General features: G+C 50.4%; 7 protein-coding genes across 7 annotated transcripts; 4 read left to right on the forward strand and 3 right to left on the reverse strand.

Moving 5' to 3' along the window:
- Positions 1–35: 35 nt before the first annotated feature.
- Positions 36–1,346, reverse strand: P153DRAFT_385357 (sister chromatid cohesion acetyltransferas-like protein Eco1; the record flags this gene model as incomplete). The annotated part of the gene is made up of 2 exons (XM_033670419.1): positions 36–1,278; positions 1,327–1,346. The coding sequence occupies 2 exons, from the start codon at positions 1,344–1,346 to the stop codon at positions 36–38; spliced, it is 1,263 nt and encodes a 420-aa protein (XP_033524509.1).
- Positions 1,347–1,506: 160 nt separating this feature from the next.
- Positions 1,507–2,510, forward strand: P153DRAFT_339688 (GCN5-related N-acetyltransferas-like protein). The gene is made up of 2 exons (XM_033665837.1): positions 1,507–1,607; positions 1,662–2,510. Exon 2 carries the CDS (start codon positions 1,777–1,779, stop codon positions 2,404–2,406), a length of 630 nt encoding a protein of 209 aa, XP_033524510.1. The 5' UTR covers positions 1,507–1,607; positions 1,662–1,776; the 3' UTR covers positions 2,407–2,510.
- On the reverse strand, positions 2,439–3,646 carry P153DRAFT_290113 (uncharacterized protein; the record flags this gene model as incomplete). The annotated part of the gene is made up of 2 exons (XM_033663694.1): positions 2,439–3,292; positions 3,340–3,646. 2 exons carry the CDS (start codon positions 3,644–3,646, stop codon positions 2,439–2,441), a joined length of 1,161 nt encoding a protein of 386 aa, XP_033524511.1.
- Positions 3,647–3,925: 279 nt separating this feature from the next.
- On the forward strand, positions 3,926–4,585 carry P153DRAFT_356761 (ATP-dependent clp protease-like protein proteolytic subunit; the record flags this gene model as incomplete). Its single annotated transcript, XM_033666671.1, has 2 exons — positions 3,926–3,955; positions 4,004–4,585. 2 exons carry the CDS (start codon positions 3,926–3,928, stop codon positions 4,583–4,585), a joined length of 612 nt encoding a protein of 203 aa, XP_033524512.1.
- Positions 4,586–5,063: 478 nt separating this feature from the next.
- On the reverse strand, positions 5,064–9,421 carry P153DRAFT_253649 (glycoside hydrolase family 18 protein; the record flags this gene model as incomplete). The annotated part of the gene is made up of 15 exons (XM_033662746.1): positions 5,064–5,381; positions 5,458–5,901; positions 5,984–6,456; positions 6,554–6,726; positions 6,778–6,840; positions 6,902–7,164; positions 7,237–7,716; positions 7,794–7,962; positions 8,024–8,067; positions 8,131–8,329; positions 8,381–8,681; positions 8,736–8,804; positions 8,858–8,894; positions 9,139–9,226; positions 9,378–9,421. Coding segments are annotated over 15 exons (3,165 nt in total), but the record flags the coding sequence as incomplete, so codon positions are not given.
- Positions 9,422–11,347: 1,926 nt separating this feature from the next.
- Positions 11,348–13,492, forward strand: P153DRAFT_431168 (carbohydrate-binding module family 50 protein; the record flags this gene model as incomplete). Its single annotated transcript, XM_033672879.1, has 4 exons — positions 11,348–11,529; positions 11,595–11,749; positions 11,803–11,857; positions 11,922–13,492. The coding sequence occupies 4 exons, from the start codon at positions 11,348–11,350 to the stop codon at positions 13,381–13,383; spliced, it is 1,854 nt and encodes a 617-aa protein (XP_033524514.1). The 3' UTR covers positions 13,384–13,492.
- A 779-nt stretch (positions 13,493–14,271) lies between these two features.
- On the forward strand, positions 14,272–15,072 carry P153DRAFT_385365 (uncharacterized protein; the record flags this gene model as incomplete). The annotated part of the gene is made up of 1 exon (XM_033670420.1): positions 14,272–15,072. One exon carries the CDS (start codon positions 14,272–14,274, stop codon positions 15,070–15,072), a length of 801 nt encoding a protein of 266 aa, XP_033524515.1.
- Positions 15,073–15,197: the final 125 nt, after the last annotated feature.

Raw genomic sequence — 15,197 nt, forward strand, 5'->3', positions numbered from 1 at the left:
ACTTGTGTCCGGAGCCTCATTCTGCAAGGACAGCATCAATCGATATACACATGCCACCCAGCCCGGCAACCAAACCACTTCCGCGCCAGATTCTGCCCGCTCTCTGTCGGTTGGCTGAAGGCCGTCTTCTCCTTGTCCACCACCATGCCGTACAGAAAGTCACTCCTTGCACAATCGAGTAATTTCCTTGCCACGCCCTGTTTCCGCTGCTGGGTCGACGTCCAGATGCGCGAGATACCCAGCATAGCCGGGTCCGCCGTTGTGCTGATGGAGACGGACGAGCTCTCAGAGTCAGTAGGCAGCCGACAGACTTGCTCTGACGCATCAGCCTGTTCCAGCACAGTAAAAGCCTCCTGGATTCTCTCTGTCAGACACGCGCCCACGCATTTCTGACCGCGGATGTAGAGGTACACCTTGAATCTGTCCCCCGTTGTAGGCGATGCACTTGCGCTGGAAGTCTGCACCTTCGCGCTGGGTGTTGTCGCATTTTCAGATCCTGCAACCCCCGCTTGACTCCACAGCTCCTCATCTGATATAGGCACAGCCGCAAGTTCCGAATTGACAACCTTCAGAACATCGCTCGCTCTGTTGCGCAGCACAAGCGCGTCCTTCCGCCCTATAACCGCAATGAAGCTTCCCTCGCCCCCACTCCAGATCTGACGCTGCCTGAAGCGCTCGGTCATAGCCCTCGTAAAGTCCACACCCCCAAGGTTCATCGCATGAAACTTTTTGTGTAGAGCCGCATCTTCAGCGTTGGATGGTATGTACTCCATCCCGCAGGTCTTGCATGTCTTTCGGTGTTCTCCTGCTAGATCTAGCTGCATTTGCACCATGCGCTTCTTCTTGGGTGGCTGTTTTGGCGAGCTCTGCGCATTGTGACTTCGCTGCAACAGCGGCTCTGTCGCTGGCCGCTCAGGCTTGACTTTCTTCTTGAAGAGTGAAAATACAGGTCGCCGACGTTGTAGAGGCGAAGGGGAGCTACGCGGAGGTGGAGATGAAGGCGCCGAAGAACCACGCGGTCCTGGAGACGAAGGAGGGGTAGATCGAAAGACTTTGTCGGAGAACAACGCAGGTGATTCTTTCGGGCTTGATGTGGGAGGTACAGAGCTGTCGCGTGCGCGAGAAGGACTCTTTAGAGGCGTGTCAAGAGTGGTGGTTGTCACGTCTTCGATTTCGACACTTTCGAACGCGCTTTCGACGCGTCTTCGCTTGGTATTGGACAGTTCCTCATCGTAAAACGGGCGTTTCTTCTGTCGCGAATATGTCCGGACGACTTTCCTGTACCTGAATTAGCCAAGCCATACACGTGCAGTGACGAAAACATACTTTGCTGTGAAAGACGACATGGTAGCGCTGCGGAATAGTGATATTGAAGAATGTCAGCGAACGTGAAATGCCCCACGCGATACGCGTCTTAGCGTGTCGCCGCAGGGGCCACTCCCAGCACGACGTCACCCCTTATCCCACCAAGTGCTCCAGAAGCTGTAAGAGACGACAAGTTTGTGGCGTAGCTTCTCTGGTCAAATGCGGGCTTTCTGACCGGTGGAGCTCGCGTCAGGCAACCAGTCATCGCCAACCCGAATAGGAAGGTGCTTCTCGCAATGATTGTAGGTTGCAACAATTCTGAGTTAATAGTCACCAAGAGATGACTCAAGTGGCAGCTGCGAAATATATAAGTGGTTAAATATACCTTGGCCAAAAAGATAATCTCCGATCCCAAGAGTGTCACGACTGCAAAATCGTCAGAACAAGTCCTTCTACAAGAGATCATACATAATGACCACCCTAACACCACCGGTCCAGTCACCGACAACAGAAGATGAACTCCCACCCCCTCTATTTCCACCCTCCCGCATCACAGTCCGGCCCATGCACCCTCTCGACGCAGTCTCTATGGCCCAGCATGCCACTTCCCCCATGGTAGCGAAATACATGTCCCCCTCCTTCCCGCACCCTTACACGCCCTCCGACGCCACACACTGGATCAACCTCAATCTCGGCGCGTCCGCGAACAGCTTCGGAATCTATAACTCTGAATCCCCCGGAATCATGATTGGCAATGTAGGCCTCAGGTTTAACCCAGATGCCAACGCGAACACAGCAGAAGTCGGATTCTGGCTTGGAGATGCGTACTGGGGACGAGGATACATTACAGAGGTGTTGGAGAAATTTACTGCGTGGTGTTTTTCGAAGGAACAGGAGGGAAGGGGCTTGTGTGTGTTGTGGGGCGGGGTGCTCGATGGAAATGTGGGCAGTATGCGCTGTTTTGAGAAAGCTGGATATGAGCGAGAGAGAGTGCTCAAGGATCATTATGAGAAGGGTGGAAAGCTTCTGGATATGCATATTTTCGGGGCTGTGAAGGGGGATTGGGAAGAAAGGAGAGCGAGGAAACATGTAGAAAAGTAGGATGAAACAGAATTTGATATGTTGGGGTATTTTTAGGGACCTGGCTTCGCAATGTAGGCCTGTAGCTGCATGAACAGCATCTCGACTGGGACGTTATGCCTGGCTCTCTTGATGATAACGCATTTCTCCTTTTCATATTTGCTCCCTTTGATCAACTCCTGCGCCTTGTCTGGTCCTAGAAGGTCGGTCAGACTGTACAAGGGGACTTTTGTTCCACGCCATGTCGTGCTTTTGAATTCGAGCTCTGGGAACTGCAGCCGAGGTTGCAAGCGAGGGACTAAGGGTTCAAAGTACCAGGTCGGAGAGGCATGCGTGACCTCTGGAGACGCGTGAGGATCAAGCTTCGCGGTGAAACCTTTCATGAAGTACAGTGACCATTTCTCCAGCTCCGAAGCAATTTCGTCGGCGCAGTCCTGCAGGTCGTCCGCGCGCAGGCGAAGTGAACGGAAGACTAAAACGCATGACACGTCCTCTACATCTTTGATGTCTTCAGTCCACTCACTGGCCACAGGCGTAAGGCGTCCCTTGAATCCAAAATTCCAGCTCAGCTTCTTTACCAGCCTTTTGCGCATAAGGTCCAAGATCAGACTGGGCATGTCTTCTCTCCATACCATCTTCCGCACGCTGCTGCCGAGTTTGTGAAGCATGCGAGAATTCATCAACCTCTCCCATGCCTTCTTCTTACCCAGACTCGTGGCGATGATCTCTCGACCAAGGAAGTAGTACGGCGTTCCAAGTTGACCTCCCTCTGCTGTCAGCGAGACGGGAAGGAGCCATGGATCGTTGGTTGTAGGATGCGGGCGGGGGTACAAGGAGACGAAGAGCGACTCAGGAAGGGAGACTTGGGTTGCGCGGCATTGGCGGACAGGAGATGCCAGAGCATGTGCTGGACGTCATTAGCAAGCTTCACTCACATGCGAAGAGGGGACGTACCAAACGGGTTCTCCCATAGCTTCTTCTGGAATGGCGTGAAATTTGCAACATCTGGCTGTTGCTTCGTCTGCTCCCAGCGCGATCTCTTCTCAAGAACTACGGGATCGAGTAACGGGGGAAGTGGAAGCTCTTTTAACGTCCCATCTCTGCGGGCGCGAAACGACCCATGGGCATCTTCGCGTGTAGGACCAAGTTGATCTCCCTTCAAGTTGTAGGTGTTGGTGGAATAGAGACGGCACCGAGCCCGGAGAGCTCTTTCAGCCAGGCTCAAGCATGATTGCAGATGTGGGGTGCATCTGCCGAGCATGAGGCAGAAGATGAGCGTCGCGGAGGTTTTACTCGTCATCTCGGGAGTCCGACGAGAATCTACTTGTGCGGAACTAGCGCCGCATCTAGCGTGTGTCATCGCCCCCAAGTTGCAACCTCGAACTTCAAGACACACGTCATGGCGACATTACTACAAAGAGCCGCAAGGCCGATACTATCCCAGACGTCGCGGAGACATGGCGTGCGTTGCATGTCGAGCAACTTCGGTTTCCCTACACAATGGGCGTCGCAACAGCAGCAGTTGCCGCGTGCAGCATCCATGCCCATACCCTACGTGACGGAGACAGTTGTAAGTCTCCCTCAGAACCTTGTATATCTTCGCAAGCTGACTTTGTAGGGTGGAGGCTGGAAAACGTCTGACATCTTCTCGCGACTCCTCCAAGAACGCATCATCTGTCTGAACGGCGAAGTCGAAGAGTCAATGTCCGCCATGATCGTCGCTCAGCTTCTCTTCCTCGAAGCCGACAACCCGGAGAAGCCCATATCGCTCTACATAAACTCCCCTGGTGGAAGCGTTAGCGCAGGTCTCGCCATCTACGACACCATGAACTACATTCGCTGTCCCGTCAGCACAATTTGCATGGGCCAGGCGGCGTCTATGGGGTCTTTGTTGCTTGCTGGGGGCGCTGCTGGAGAACGGTATATCTTGCCACATGCGAGGGTCATGATTCACCAGCCAAGTGGAGGATACTCGGGCAAGGCGAGCGACATTGCGGATCACGCAAAGGAGATTCTGAGGATCAGGGATAAGCTGAACAGGATATATCAACAGCATCTGACGAAGAAGACGAGCTTGGAGGAGATTGAGAAGTACATGGAGCGTGACTACTTCATGGACGCGCAGGAGGCGGTGGAATTCGGCATTGTTGACAAGATCTTGGAGAGGAGGGAGGCTACAGACAAGGAAGAGAAAAAGTGAGGAGTGTCAGAGTGCAATGCACTCCAATGACGTAGATCGACTAGGTCGTATTTCTTTGTTACATACCTGAGCGTGATAAGTACATAAGTCATGCAGGACTATTACTAACAAACTTATAGAATCGATAGTTAGCCTGATAGACTCTACCAATGAACCCTACTTGACAAGATCAAACAGCGCCTCTATGCATCTGCGTTCAGTACGTTTTATACTATAAACTAATCAGATGAATATGTTGACATCACTGACGTCGAGGGTGTTTCGAAGAAATAAAATGGCAGCAAAGACGGGGTACTCAAGTTTGCAGACGAGGAGGTAAGAGTGCATGAGGGGCGCAAGGTGCCGAATAGAAGAAGAGATACATTTGACTTGCTATCTTACAAAAACTGACTCATTCTCTAGACACGCGTATTTGAAGCTGAATGGCTCAAGTAGATCCTTGGAGCTACCCTCACATCCCCTACACATTGGTCGTACTGAATTTCAACTTGTTAATGGACTTCGCATACAGTGTGGTTGTAGTGATTAGTTGCGCAACATGTTCAGCGGCCTTAGCCGGGTCGGTGTCCTGGAACGTGTTGAGAATCATCCCAGCGCGAGCGGTCATAAAGGCCTGCGCCTTGGTGCTGGCGTACTCAAGTTGGTCGGCGTCGAACTCCTTGAGGATAGCCGGGAAATTTTCCCAGCCCTTGTAATACGTAGCCATGTTCTTCGCTGCGGCGTATAAGTCCGAGTTGGCCTTGTCAAAGTAGTGGGCTAGGTAGGCGTCATTGTAGTAATTAACTGTGCCGAAAGTCTGTTGTTGGAGATCATGTGGTTAGGTATGAAGTTCGAAAGTTAGAAGGGGAAGGGCATCATAGAGTTCAACGCACCTTTTGAAGTCCAGTGAGCAGAAAGCTGACAGCTTGCACTGCTTTTTTCGTATCGGTCCCAGCCGCAGCTTCCAGCGCCTTGGTGAAGGGGTCAATGCCGATAGGATTTTGGCCCAGCAGCATCAACTTCTTCATGATGTTCATGTCAGCGGGGAGGTAGGAGAGGCCATAGCGGTAGGAATGAGCCCCAAGAATAGTATGGAAAACCATGTTCGGCGTGCGGAGAGTGTTCCAGTCGTTGCCCCATTCGTCGAGCTTGTCGCCGTAGCCTTCCACCCCGGTGACAAAGGCATTGCCTAGTTGGTGTAGGGTGGCGCCCGCGGGGTAAACCGCATTCCACGCGCTGATGATATCTTCCACCTTCATTGGTGTTGTTAACATCTTCTTGCTCGACAGTAGAATGCCTGACGCGGCCGTTATGAGCAGCTTGTCGAGGCTGTTGATCTGCAGGACATGTTAACCATACAGTGTCTTGAGTTGATGGGATAATTTGAGCCGACAGAGTTAGTCTTGATTGCAGGCTTACCTCTCTCCAATGCTCTGTGTTCCAACGAGCCGATTTCCCAGTGTATGAAACAGTAGATTTTGGGATATTGCCTACTACTACCAAACTTACGCCCAGGCTCTTGCAGATGGCGTCTTTCATCATGTAGCCACCTTTGATCGGCAGCGTACTCAGACCGCCGCCCTGGAAAAGTTTTCCAAACCCCGACGGATATGGGGCGCTCGTGAGACTCAAAGGTTGGACTGCTAGACCGGCAGCATATCTTGAGAGATCAAGGAGGCGGTTCTTAGCTGCGCCCGGCCTTACTGCACGCTTTTCTAGGAGATATGAGCCCAATGGCGCACTACCGAACAAGGACCGCTTCCTGAGAGATGTGTCGTCCGATTCGGGGTCATCGCATTGATCCTCGTTGCCATCGCAGAGATCTGCGTCGCATATAGGGTCATTCAGAGCGTCCTGGTTGGCTGTGCAACAGAGTGCTTTCTTACGCCACCCTAAGCAGACGAAGGCTGCATGTTAGTCTCAAATCGATACAGGAGCATATTCCGGAAGATGGTATGGGGAGATGCCTGGAAACGGAAGGATACGCACAGTTACAGGAGATGTCACTGTCCCCATAATAATCAGTCGTCAACGTGACCTCTCCTCGGTCACAGGTGTTCTGGGCACAATCACCCTTGCCAATCCAGTTACACGTGTCGAAGGCCTTTTTGCTCTTCTTGCAGCAGTAGTTTTGTCCCACATCGGACGCTCGTGACACCAGACTGAAGAGTCCATCGTCCCGCCGCTTCAATGGGGGCAGTTCTTCGACGCACTCATCGTTGATATTGAAGGCGTGGGCAACACTGTCCTCGTCAGACTGACACGCCTTGTTATCGCTGCGATATACCGGTTAGCCTGTTCGAAATCATTCCTGCGGTTGCTTTGGGTTGTTATTACCATCCTGTTGTCCAGTAGCAGCCGCTCGTAACGGCTTCGAGTTCGACAGTGCAACAAAGGGCCTTGCCTCCTCGGCTGCATCTACCAGTACCTGACTCCCCTGGCGAGCCACCCCAGGATGAGCCGCCAATTTTCACCTCATTAGCATGGCACTGTCCGTTGCAGTCTCCCCCACCGGAGCCCCCACCGCCTCCACGCCAGGTACACTTGTCCTTCATGCGTGCCGAAGTAGGACAGCACATAGGCCATCCACATTGCCAGTCCTTGTGGTTCTATCGTTGCTGTCTGTCAGCTATCTGTGATTTCTCAATTTCAACCCTGCGGCAAAGACTCACCTTGTCCCCTTTGCAACCATGCGTATCATAGCTCACGAGTTCCATGTCCGTGCCGCAGTCGTAGCTCTTAACGTCGTTGATGACGGTCTCGTTGAATTTGCATCCTTGGCCGAGAAAGGAGTTGGCAGTCTCCGTGTACTCCTGCTGGTGGTTGACTTTGTCAAGACTGTTTCTCGACCCGATCTTGCTGTTGCCGGTGAAAGCTTTGTGAGCTGTGTTGTCGTAGTCGTCCAGATCGGACGCCCAGATTAAAGACCCCGAGAACCCAATGTCGTTGGCCCAGTCTTTCTTCTGTTTAAAAGATTCTGCGTCGTCGTACGAGATCCACTGATTGTCATCCCACGAGAAATACTTGACAGCTGCTTCTTTGTCGTGGACGACCGATAAGGCTCGTTTCTTGTTCTTGTTCAAAATGTCCTGAATTTCGTAGTATGCGAGGTATCCGCTGGTTCCAGTACATACACCTTTCTTTGCGCCACCCTGTAGAATCATCATGAGCGCAATCCTGGAATACCATGCCAACTTCGGACCAGAGACTCTGCTAGAGGCTCACTTACGCTGAAGAGGCAGCCAGGCTCGGTACAGCTCGGGTCGGCAAGTGTGAATGATCTACCATAGAACCCAAAGCCCAAGGCAATCTTCGACGGAGGAATATGAACACGCCAAAAAAGCTCGACAGCCAGCTTGATCTCAGTGAGATTTGTATGTGCCTGGACGACTGACCCGCTTCATTTAAAGTTAGCCATGAGAACACTTTCCCAACGATAGGGTCCCGAGGTATACTCACATGGGATTACTACTATCCCAGATACCATGGAGGTCATAACTCATCTGGTCGGGCTGTTAGCTTCCATTCGCAGTAGGTGCAATACAAGTTCATTTGTCCGAGCTTACCAGATTAACCCAGTCAGCGTACTTCATCATGCCGGGCAGGTCGAACCAACGAAGGTACCAAAATGACGATGGCGCAGTAAAGCTGATTTCCAGTTCTCGTCCGGATTTGTCAAAAGACGACCGCAATGTCTTGAGGAGTTCGATGTAATTTTGAGTATCATCTTCTTTGCCACCACGGTCGGGTGCTCCGGGATATTCCCTAAATGTAGTCAACGCGTGCACAGGAGGAAGCAGTTTATTCATCAATTACCAGTCAAGATCAACGCCATCGTAACCGTATCCATTCATGAATTTCAACAAGTTATCTGCAAACTTTTGTCGGTTACTTGCGTTCCGGGCGATATTCCCGAACACAGACTGCGTAGTTGTGCCGTTGTCTGAGAAGGTCCAACCGCCAATGCTGACGAAGATCTTGAGATTTGGCTTCAAGTCCTTCAGCGAGACGGCATCCTGAAACGTACTTGTTGGCGTTTGGGCGTCCATAGTGGTGATTTCGAAAGTTTTCGGGTCGATGTAGGCGAAGGCATAGTTGACGTGCGTGAGAGCTTCGACTGTCCCACGTTGATGAGGATTGAGCTTGAGACGGGGCTATGGATGTCACTTACGAGGAAGATCCGTAGCTTGTGTGTTATGACAATCAGATCTGGCGTTCCAGGCTTCCCAGTATCCAATCACTGAAGAGGTAAGCTTCCGCACACTTGTAGGTTCGAGCAAAAGTTTCTCTCACCTCGATCGAGTAATTTTCCACCTCCACCACCAGGCGGCTCAGGGTGTTCGACGCAGTTGGACTGACACTTTTCTCCACAAAATTCTGTTTATGAGGTCAGCAATCAAATAACGCCATGCAGCATCCCAAACTGGTGATGTGTACCTGATGTGGTTCCGCAAAAGCCATGTTGCGAACAGCTAGACATCCATCAGCGACCTTGGTCTTATTGTTGTGCATCTAAAGCGCGTAGCTTGTGAGAGGATATACCAGGTATTCAGAGGGCATTTCGTTCCGGGAACCTTGGAGAACTGGCCGCACTCCGCAGTTGCGTCACAATGGCTCGAGCAGCCTGTACCACAATACACAGGTCCATATCCGCAGTTACCGCTCTCTGTCCGGGTGTGTCAGTTTCTCAGAGCTTGGAAAAGCCAGTGAAAAGCTCATATGAACGTACCTCCACAGCAAGCCTCATTTTTGCAAGGCCCTGCTCGAAAAATTAGTATGTAACGCTATGTTTACTGTGGTATGATAGTATCACTGACTTCCAGGGGCACAAGTATAGTCGTCCCGTCGAGACAGTGCTAAGTGCGTTGATGCGTTCGTAGAGAGCGGCCGGTCTTGATCACAGTTGCTGATGCAACCTTCACCGCAGAAGTCTGGCGAGAATCCGCACAATCCATTTTCTGTTCGGGTCAGCATCAGTGCTGTGCATAAACAAGTCACAGCGAATTGCACCTACCTCCACAACATGCTCCGTTTTGGCAAGGATCTGAAAATCTGGATCAGCTTCTGTGCCTGCTTTTATCTCATGCCGTATATTCGAATGTGCTGGGTTGAACAATGGGTAGCTGGTGGACTCACTTTCAAGACTACAAGTGTCAACCAAGTTGCCGGTACTTCGAGCCAAGTCCTTGGAGTGGTGATATGAAGCATGGCGGTGACCATGCCATGAACGAGCACTATGAATACTGCTTAGGGCAAGGAGAACGAAGACTATAACTCGTCGAGCCATGATCGAAGAAGCTGACTTTGAATGCAATCAAGATGAGCGTCTGGTTGTTCAGACTCAGTGAAGTCCGAGGATATACACTTTATTTAACACATTCCGCCTTTATAGCTTGATGTGCCCTATGTGATGTCTATTCAAACTGATGATCACGTGTTCCTATATGTTTCCCCGTTAAGCTCATGCAGCCTTCATCTAAACAGAGCCGGGACGTTCCCTATCAGTATTGCTACTCCATATAGATTATTCGTTGGGCCTAACATTCGTAGCTTACGCCCCACCTGTTCTCAGTGAAGATCTGTGATTATCGGGGGTATTGGAGGTGCCGTTATAATTTCATTGCTGTTCTCGCCCCTGCATTATCGATATTACGGGGCGTATGTGAGCGCTTAAAGATCTTCATTGACACGATTAGATTGGAGTTGATCACATTCAGGGCGTAAAAGGTTTGTGAACAGCCATCAAAGCTTGCATTAGAGTTTAGTGTTTCATGAAATTGGACTTGGATTGCTCTCGACGATAAGGCCTTGATGTAATCGATCTCAAAGAGGCAGTTGATGCCAATGAGCCCTAAGCCTCTCAGAGTTAGTGATCTGAGAAACAAGAGCAACAACACGTCTGGAATAATAACCAAAAACACTTAGTGTTTGATAGAAATCTTAGAATAAAGCAAACAGTCCAGCCTTAAACTGGCTAAATAGGGTAAAGTAACCCTTATAGAGGCCAATGATTACAGGCGACATACGATTTCGTTCGGCCTCATATCCTAAGAGTCAGCAAACGACTATGCGATGGAACATAGTTGCAGAGAAGGTTTACCAGGTACCAATAGTGTATGCGTCCACTCTACACATCCAACTGTACCGCAATATAAAAAGCTACTGAATCCGTTTCGGTGTCCACCCTCAACAAGTTCGTGCACGTCGAAATGGTGCAGCAATATGGATGGTTGATGCCATTGGTTGGATATCCCCTGAGCAAATGCCAAGCTGATTGTCAATGTAATGAACTTCGGGTGAACCAAGTTCTGGCATATGGAGAGTCATCTTAATTCTATGCATCTTATTTGATCGAAGCAACAAACTTCCCAAATCACTAGTGTGATGGTGATAAGCGCGCATCAAATGCACATTCTGACCCACAACACGATAGCCATGTAGTGCTATTACGCTGTACGGGAAGGCAGCGGTATCATTTCGATCAAAGAGATTGGTTGAACCCACGTATCTGCGTCTGGATGAGAAGGTCAGCTACCGGACGAGGTTACATCTAAATGAAGTGATCAACTGCCGCACGTCCCTGCGTCGAAATGAGAAGACGCTGTTGAGAGCTGCCAGGGTTTAGGCTTACTATGTAGACACAACTCCTGAATTCTGGAAAGAATGGACTTAGCTTCGCGGACGTAAAGAGATCTAGGGCCCCGTAGCTATATCTTTTGATCTTTCGATTACCAAGGGAATGAAGACCAAACTCTCGCACCAAGTCCAACGAAGATCACTACGATGAAGCTCATTTTCTCCATTGTCTTACTCCTTGGAAGTACGGGATTACAGTCTCTCGCGCAGCAGATTCCTGGCTCTCTGCTTTCTTTCGACCTCCTACAATTGAGCGTTGGCTGCCTTACTGCTGTGAACAAGACTGTTAGCTCTTGTCCAAGATGGCTTCCACAGCATACAGGTGAAGGGTACGTAGTGGCAGCCCCATGAATTCATTGTAGGATAGTGGAGATAACTGTGTATTTGTCTCCAGCGACGCAAGCTTTGACCTGCTCAACGACAAACGCCTCAGCCAGCTCTGCGGTACAGCTTGCGCTCAAGATCTTGAAACCTCAAGGGCGGCGATTCAAAAGGCTTGCACTTCTGCTACAGATGTCATGGTTCCTGTTGAGGGTGTTGCTTATCCAGGTACGCTGATGAGAGCCATAAGAGATAGGTTGTCGATGCTGACCTCCGCATAGCGACGTTCCTTGCCGATAGATACCTCTATGCGTTGCAGTTAGGCTGTCTCGAGTCGTAGGTGCTACTCCGGATTCCAATATATCATTTCACATACTGATGCATAAGCTGCGCTCGATAGGTCTTCGGGACAATATTGCGACTCTATAGTCTCAACGTGGCTAAATCAGAGCAGCAGTGCAAACTGGACAGTCGCACAGAATTGCTCTGATTGCGAACTCGGAGTCCAGAAACTGCAACTTTCCTCGCCATTCGGCTATGATGTAGACGGCGCCGCCAATTTCGCCTCGCTCACGTCCAGCTGTAAGGTAGAAGGTTACACATACGCCACGCCCGCGGCATATGCCATTAATGCAACAACTGTGCCGGATCCGCCTTCTCGTACATGTACCAACACATATACCGTACAGGATGGAGACACTTGCATCTCCATCTCTCTGAGCAAAAATGTTTCGACGTACAGCTTAATAGTAGCGAATGGTATCGATATTAGCTGCAATTTGCTCGCTCCTGCAGGCTCCACGGTTTGTCTCCCAAATACGTGCAACACGTACCAACTCGACATGTACGACAGATGCGACGATATAACAGCCGGCGCTCGGATCAATCAGCAGCAGCTGTTGTCCTGGAATCCCATGATCAACAACTTTTGTAATAACCTAGGCAGTTGGTTTGGTTGGAACTTGTGCATAAGGTGTGAGAATCTTTTTATTCACCTCGTTTTCTGTCAGCAGCAGCATTTGGATTCTGACCACTATAGCAGCTCACCAGACGGAGCCGTCAACCCCGGTCAAGGCAACAGTGTTGCCACAGACGCACCTGTCCCCACAAATGCGCAGGACCTATCCAACAGGCATTGTGGACAGTGGTATGCTACCAAAACGGATGACTTGTGTGACACCATATCACTCGCTTTCGGTATTACCGTGGACGATTTCTACTTCCTCAACCCACAGGTCGACCACAATTGCTCAAACCTCTGGTTGGAGACATCCTACTGCGTTAGGCCTGTCGGAAACATTGCTACCTACTACGGCTATCCGACGTCCACACCAGGCACTATATTCCCTAAACCAACGCCGGAGCCAACATCGACACCCCCACCAGTCGTGACTCCCCCACTCTCGGCGAAGGCGGCAGGCACAGTTGACGGGTGTCTACATTACATGAATGCCTTTGACGAGTCACTGTCCAGTGTCTTCGATCTCAATGTGGCGAATTCTTGCGAGGTGTGGGCTGCGCAGGCAGATGTCACGGTGGAGGATCTGTTAGCGTGGAATCCGAGCCTTTCGAAGGCGAATTGTGTGTTGCAGTCGGGCAAGAGTTACTGCATTCTGAACTTGACGCCTACACCTACAACGTCCCAGCCACCGACCAACACTGGCGGCACACCACCACCTGCTGAGACCCAACCAGGCGCAATCTCGTCGTGCAAGAAATGGTACGTCGTTGTAAGCGGTGACGGTTGTTGGGGCATTGCGAATGCGGCTGGCATCTCGCTCGAGGACTTCTACAAATGGAATCCTGGCGTCGGCGAGTGTTCTGCTTTGTGGCCAGACTATGCTGTCTGCATAGGAATTTGATTTGTGTCGATATGATCATGAAGACGTAGATAAAGTTCGGGTACAGCAGAGTGTAATTTACCCCGCAACTTTGTTCTATCAATAGCATAAAAAAGTCCGTACTCTATTCCATGATCTGGTGGAATAAACCCGCGGAATTCGGCCAATAGAATCGCGTAGTACAAGTCTAAGGAATATCAAAACTCTAACTCTAACTCAGGGTCAAACACTGATTTGCTAACGTTATCTAATTGGCTAATAGCCGGGCCGAAATCCAATGGTTCCATATGCCGGATCATAGGATAAGGAAAAAGCCGCAGGTAGGATCAATTACCTGTAGTTGCATTCATCTAGGTAGACTCGCTGTAAAAGTGTGACTTTACCCTCATGTGCGGGGTCAATTAACTTGACTCCGGGTAAAATAGACTAACGTGGTTTCCCATGGTAAGCTTTGCCACTGGGTTGAAGAAGGCTGATTGTCCAAATTCGTAGTACGCATCGTTGCGGAGAAGGGTTGACAGCATTTTCATGCACATGCACAGACAATCACTTAGTCATCTGCCACTCACATGCATTTCATCTGCAGCTCCAAGGTCAGCGTAACACTCGATAAAACACAATACTAAACACACAACAAAATCATTACACTATGCCGAAAACGCCTCGTTCAGGTGTACTAAACGGTCATTAAAGACGTGTAGGAGTCCACCACTCCAGTTGTTCTTGCTAAGAATGCAAATTCATTGCCCGTTACGGCCTCTTCTGCACGCTGGCCTCTTCTTCCCACGCACGACACATGTATGGGTTTCAGCGTCACTCATCAAACCGAAATACCTCCAAAAACAGTTGATCTGCAATCGTTCAGTCCCCAGCTCATCCATACCTCTCGCCAAAGATCGAGAAGCGACGATGTCGGCTGTCCGGAAGGATGTTGACGAAGCCCTCAACACGATTGAAGGTTTCAAGTCGTCACTCGAACCGCTGATTGCGAAGTTTCCAAAAGAATATCATGACATTGATGCCAGTCTCAACCACTATGCAATACGACCTGACGCACCTTGGGGATTCGTCGTCTTTCGCACTGTTTACGGCGTGGACAGCGACGCACCTTGGGCCCACATGCTCAAGCTTCTACGTTCGACCGTCACAAACTCTTTGTCGCTTTCGACTCGCACTGATCTCCTCCCCCGCCACGAGCTGACTATCATCGAGGACGAAGAGATGTTGACTGGTGCCGACGCACACACAGTGCGCCATGCATTTCGCGCCTGGATTGCTGATGACCTGACGCCACGGCTTCGCGACCCAAATAAGTATGGTGGAAGCGCGCAGGTTCGTTCGAAGCTACTCAGCAACGACGCTCATGACGAGAAACATCCCGTGTCAAGTCTCCCTTCGAGGTGGAACTTCTGTTTATTCGTAGACGAGTCTAGCCTTCGCTCGCTGGATGCATCTATCGGGTCAGGGTCTCCGGTCATCAAGATCCTAACTACAGATTGGCAAGAGGACAGGGTTGCTGTGGTGGCTGAGGACTGGGAGGACGGCGAAACCGATGAAGATTGGGAGGAGGTTGGGTGGATGTATATGGACGTGAGAGAATATGTGGATATGTATAACCGTTTAGACAACGCGTTTGATTGGCGCGACTTTTACCAACGGCCTTACAAAGGTTACGTGGATCATCGTGAAGCCTTTGTAGGAGCTTCATAGGTAATCGATCGTGGTTTTACAGGCCATACCGTAGACGCCAAGTTTGCCTGTAGGCATGTCACAAATACATACTCCAAAAGACTGAGGGCCTTTCACATATGACTGTAGGATGTTGAAATAGGGCT

Source organism: Dothidotthia symphoricarpi (assembly GCF_010015815.1).
Source record: "Dothidotthia symphoricarpi CBS 119687 unplaced genomic scaffold P153scaffold_9, whole genome shotgun sequence".
Classification (NCBI taxonomy): domain Eukaryota; kingdom Fungi; phylum Ascomycota; class Dothideomycetes; order Pleosporales; family Dothidotthiaceae; genus Dothidotthia; species Dothidotthia symphoricarpi.

Bases quoted from the DNA above. Each gene is read 5' to 3' on its own strand.
- P153DRAFT_339688 (XM_033665837.1), top strand. From the start codon at position 1,777: ATGACCACCCTAACACCACCGGTCCAGTCACCGACAACAGAAGATGAA.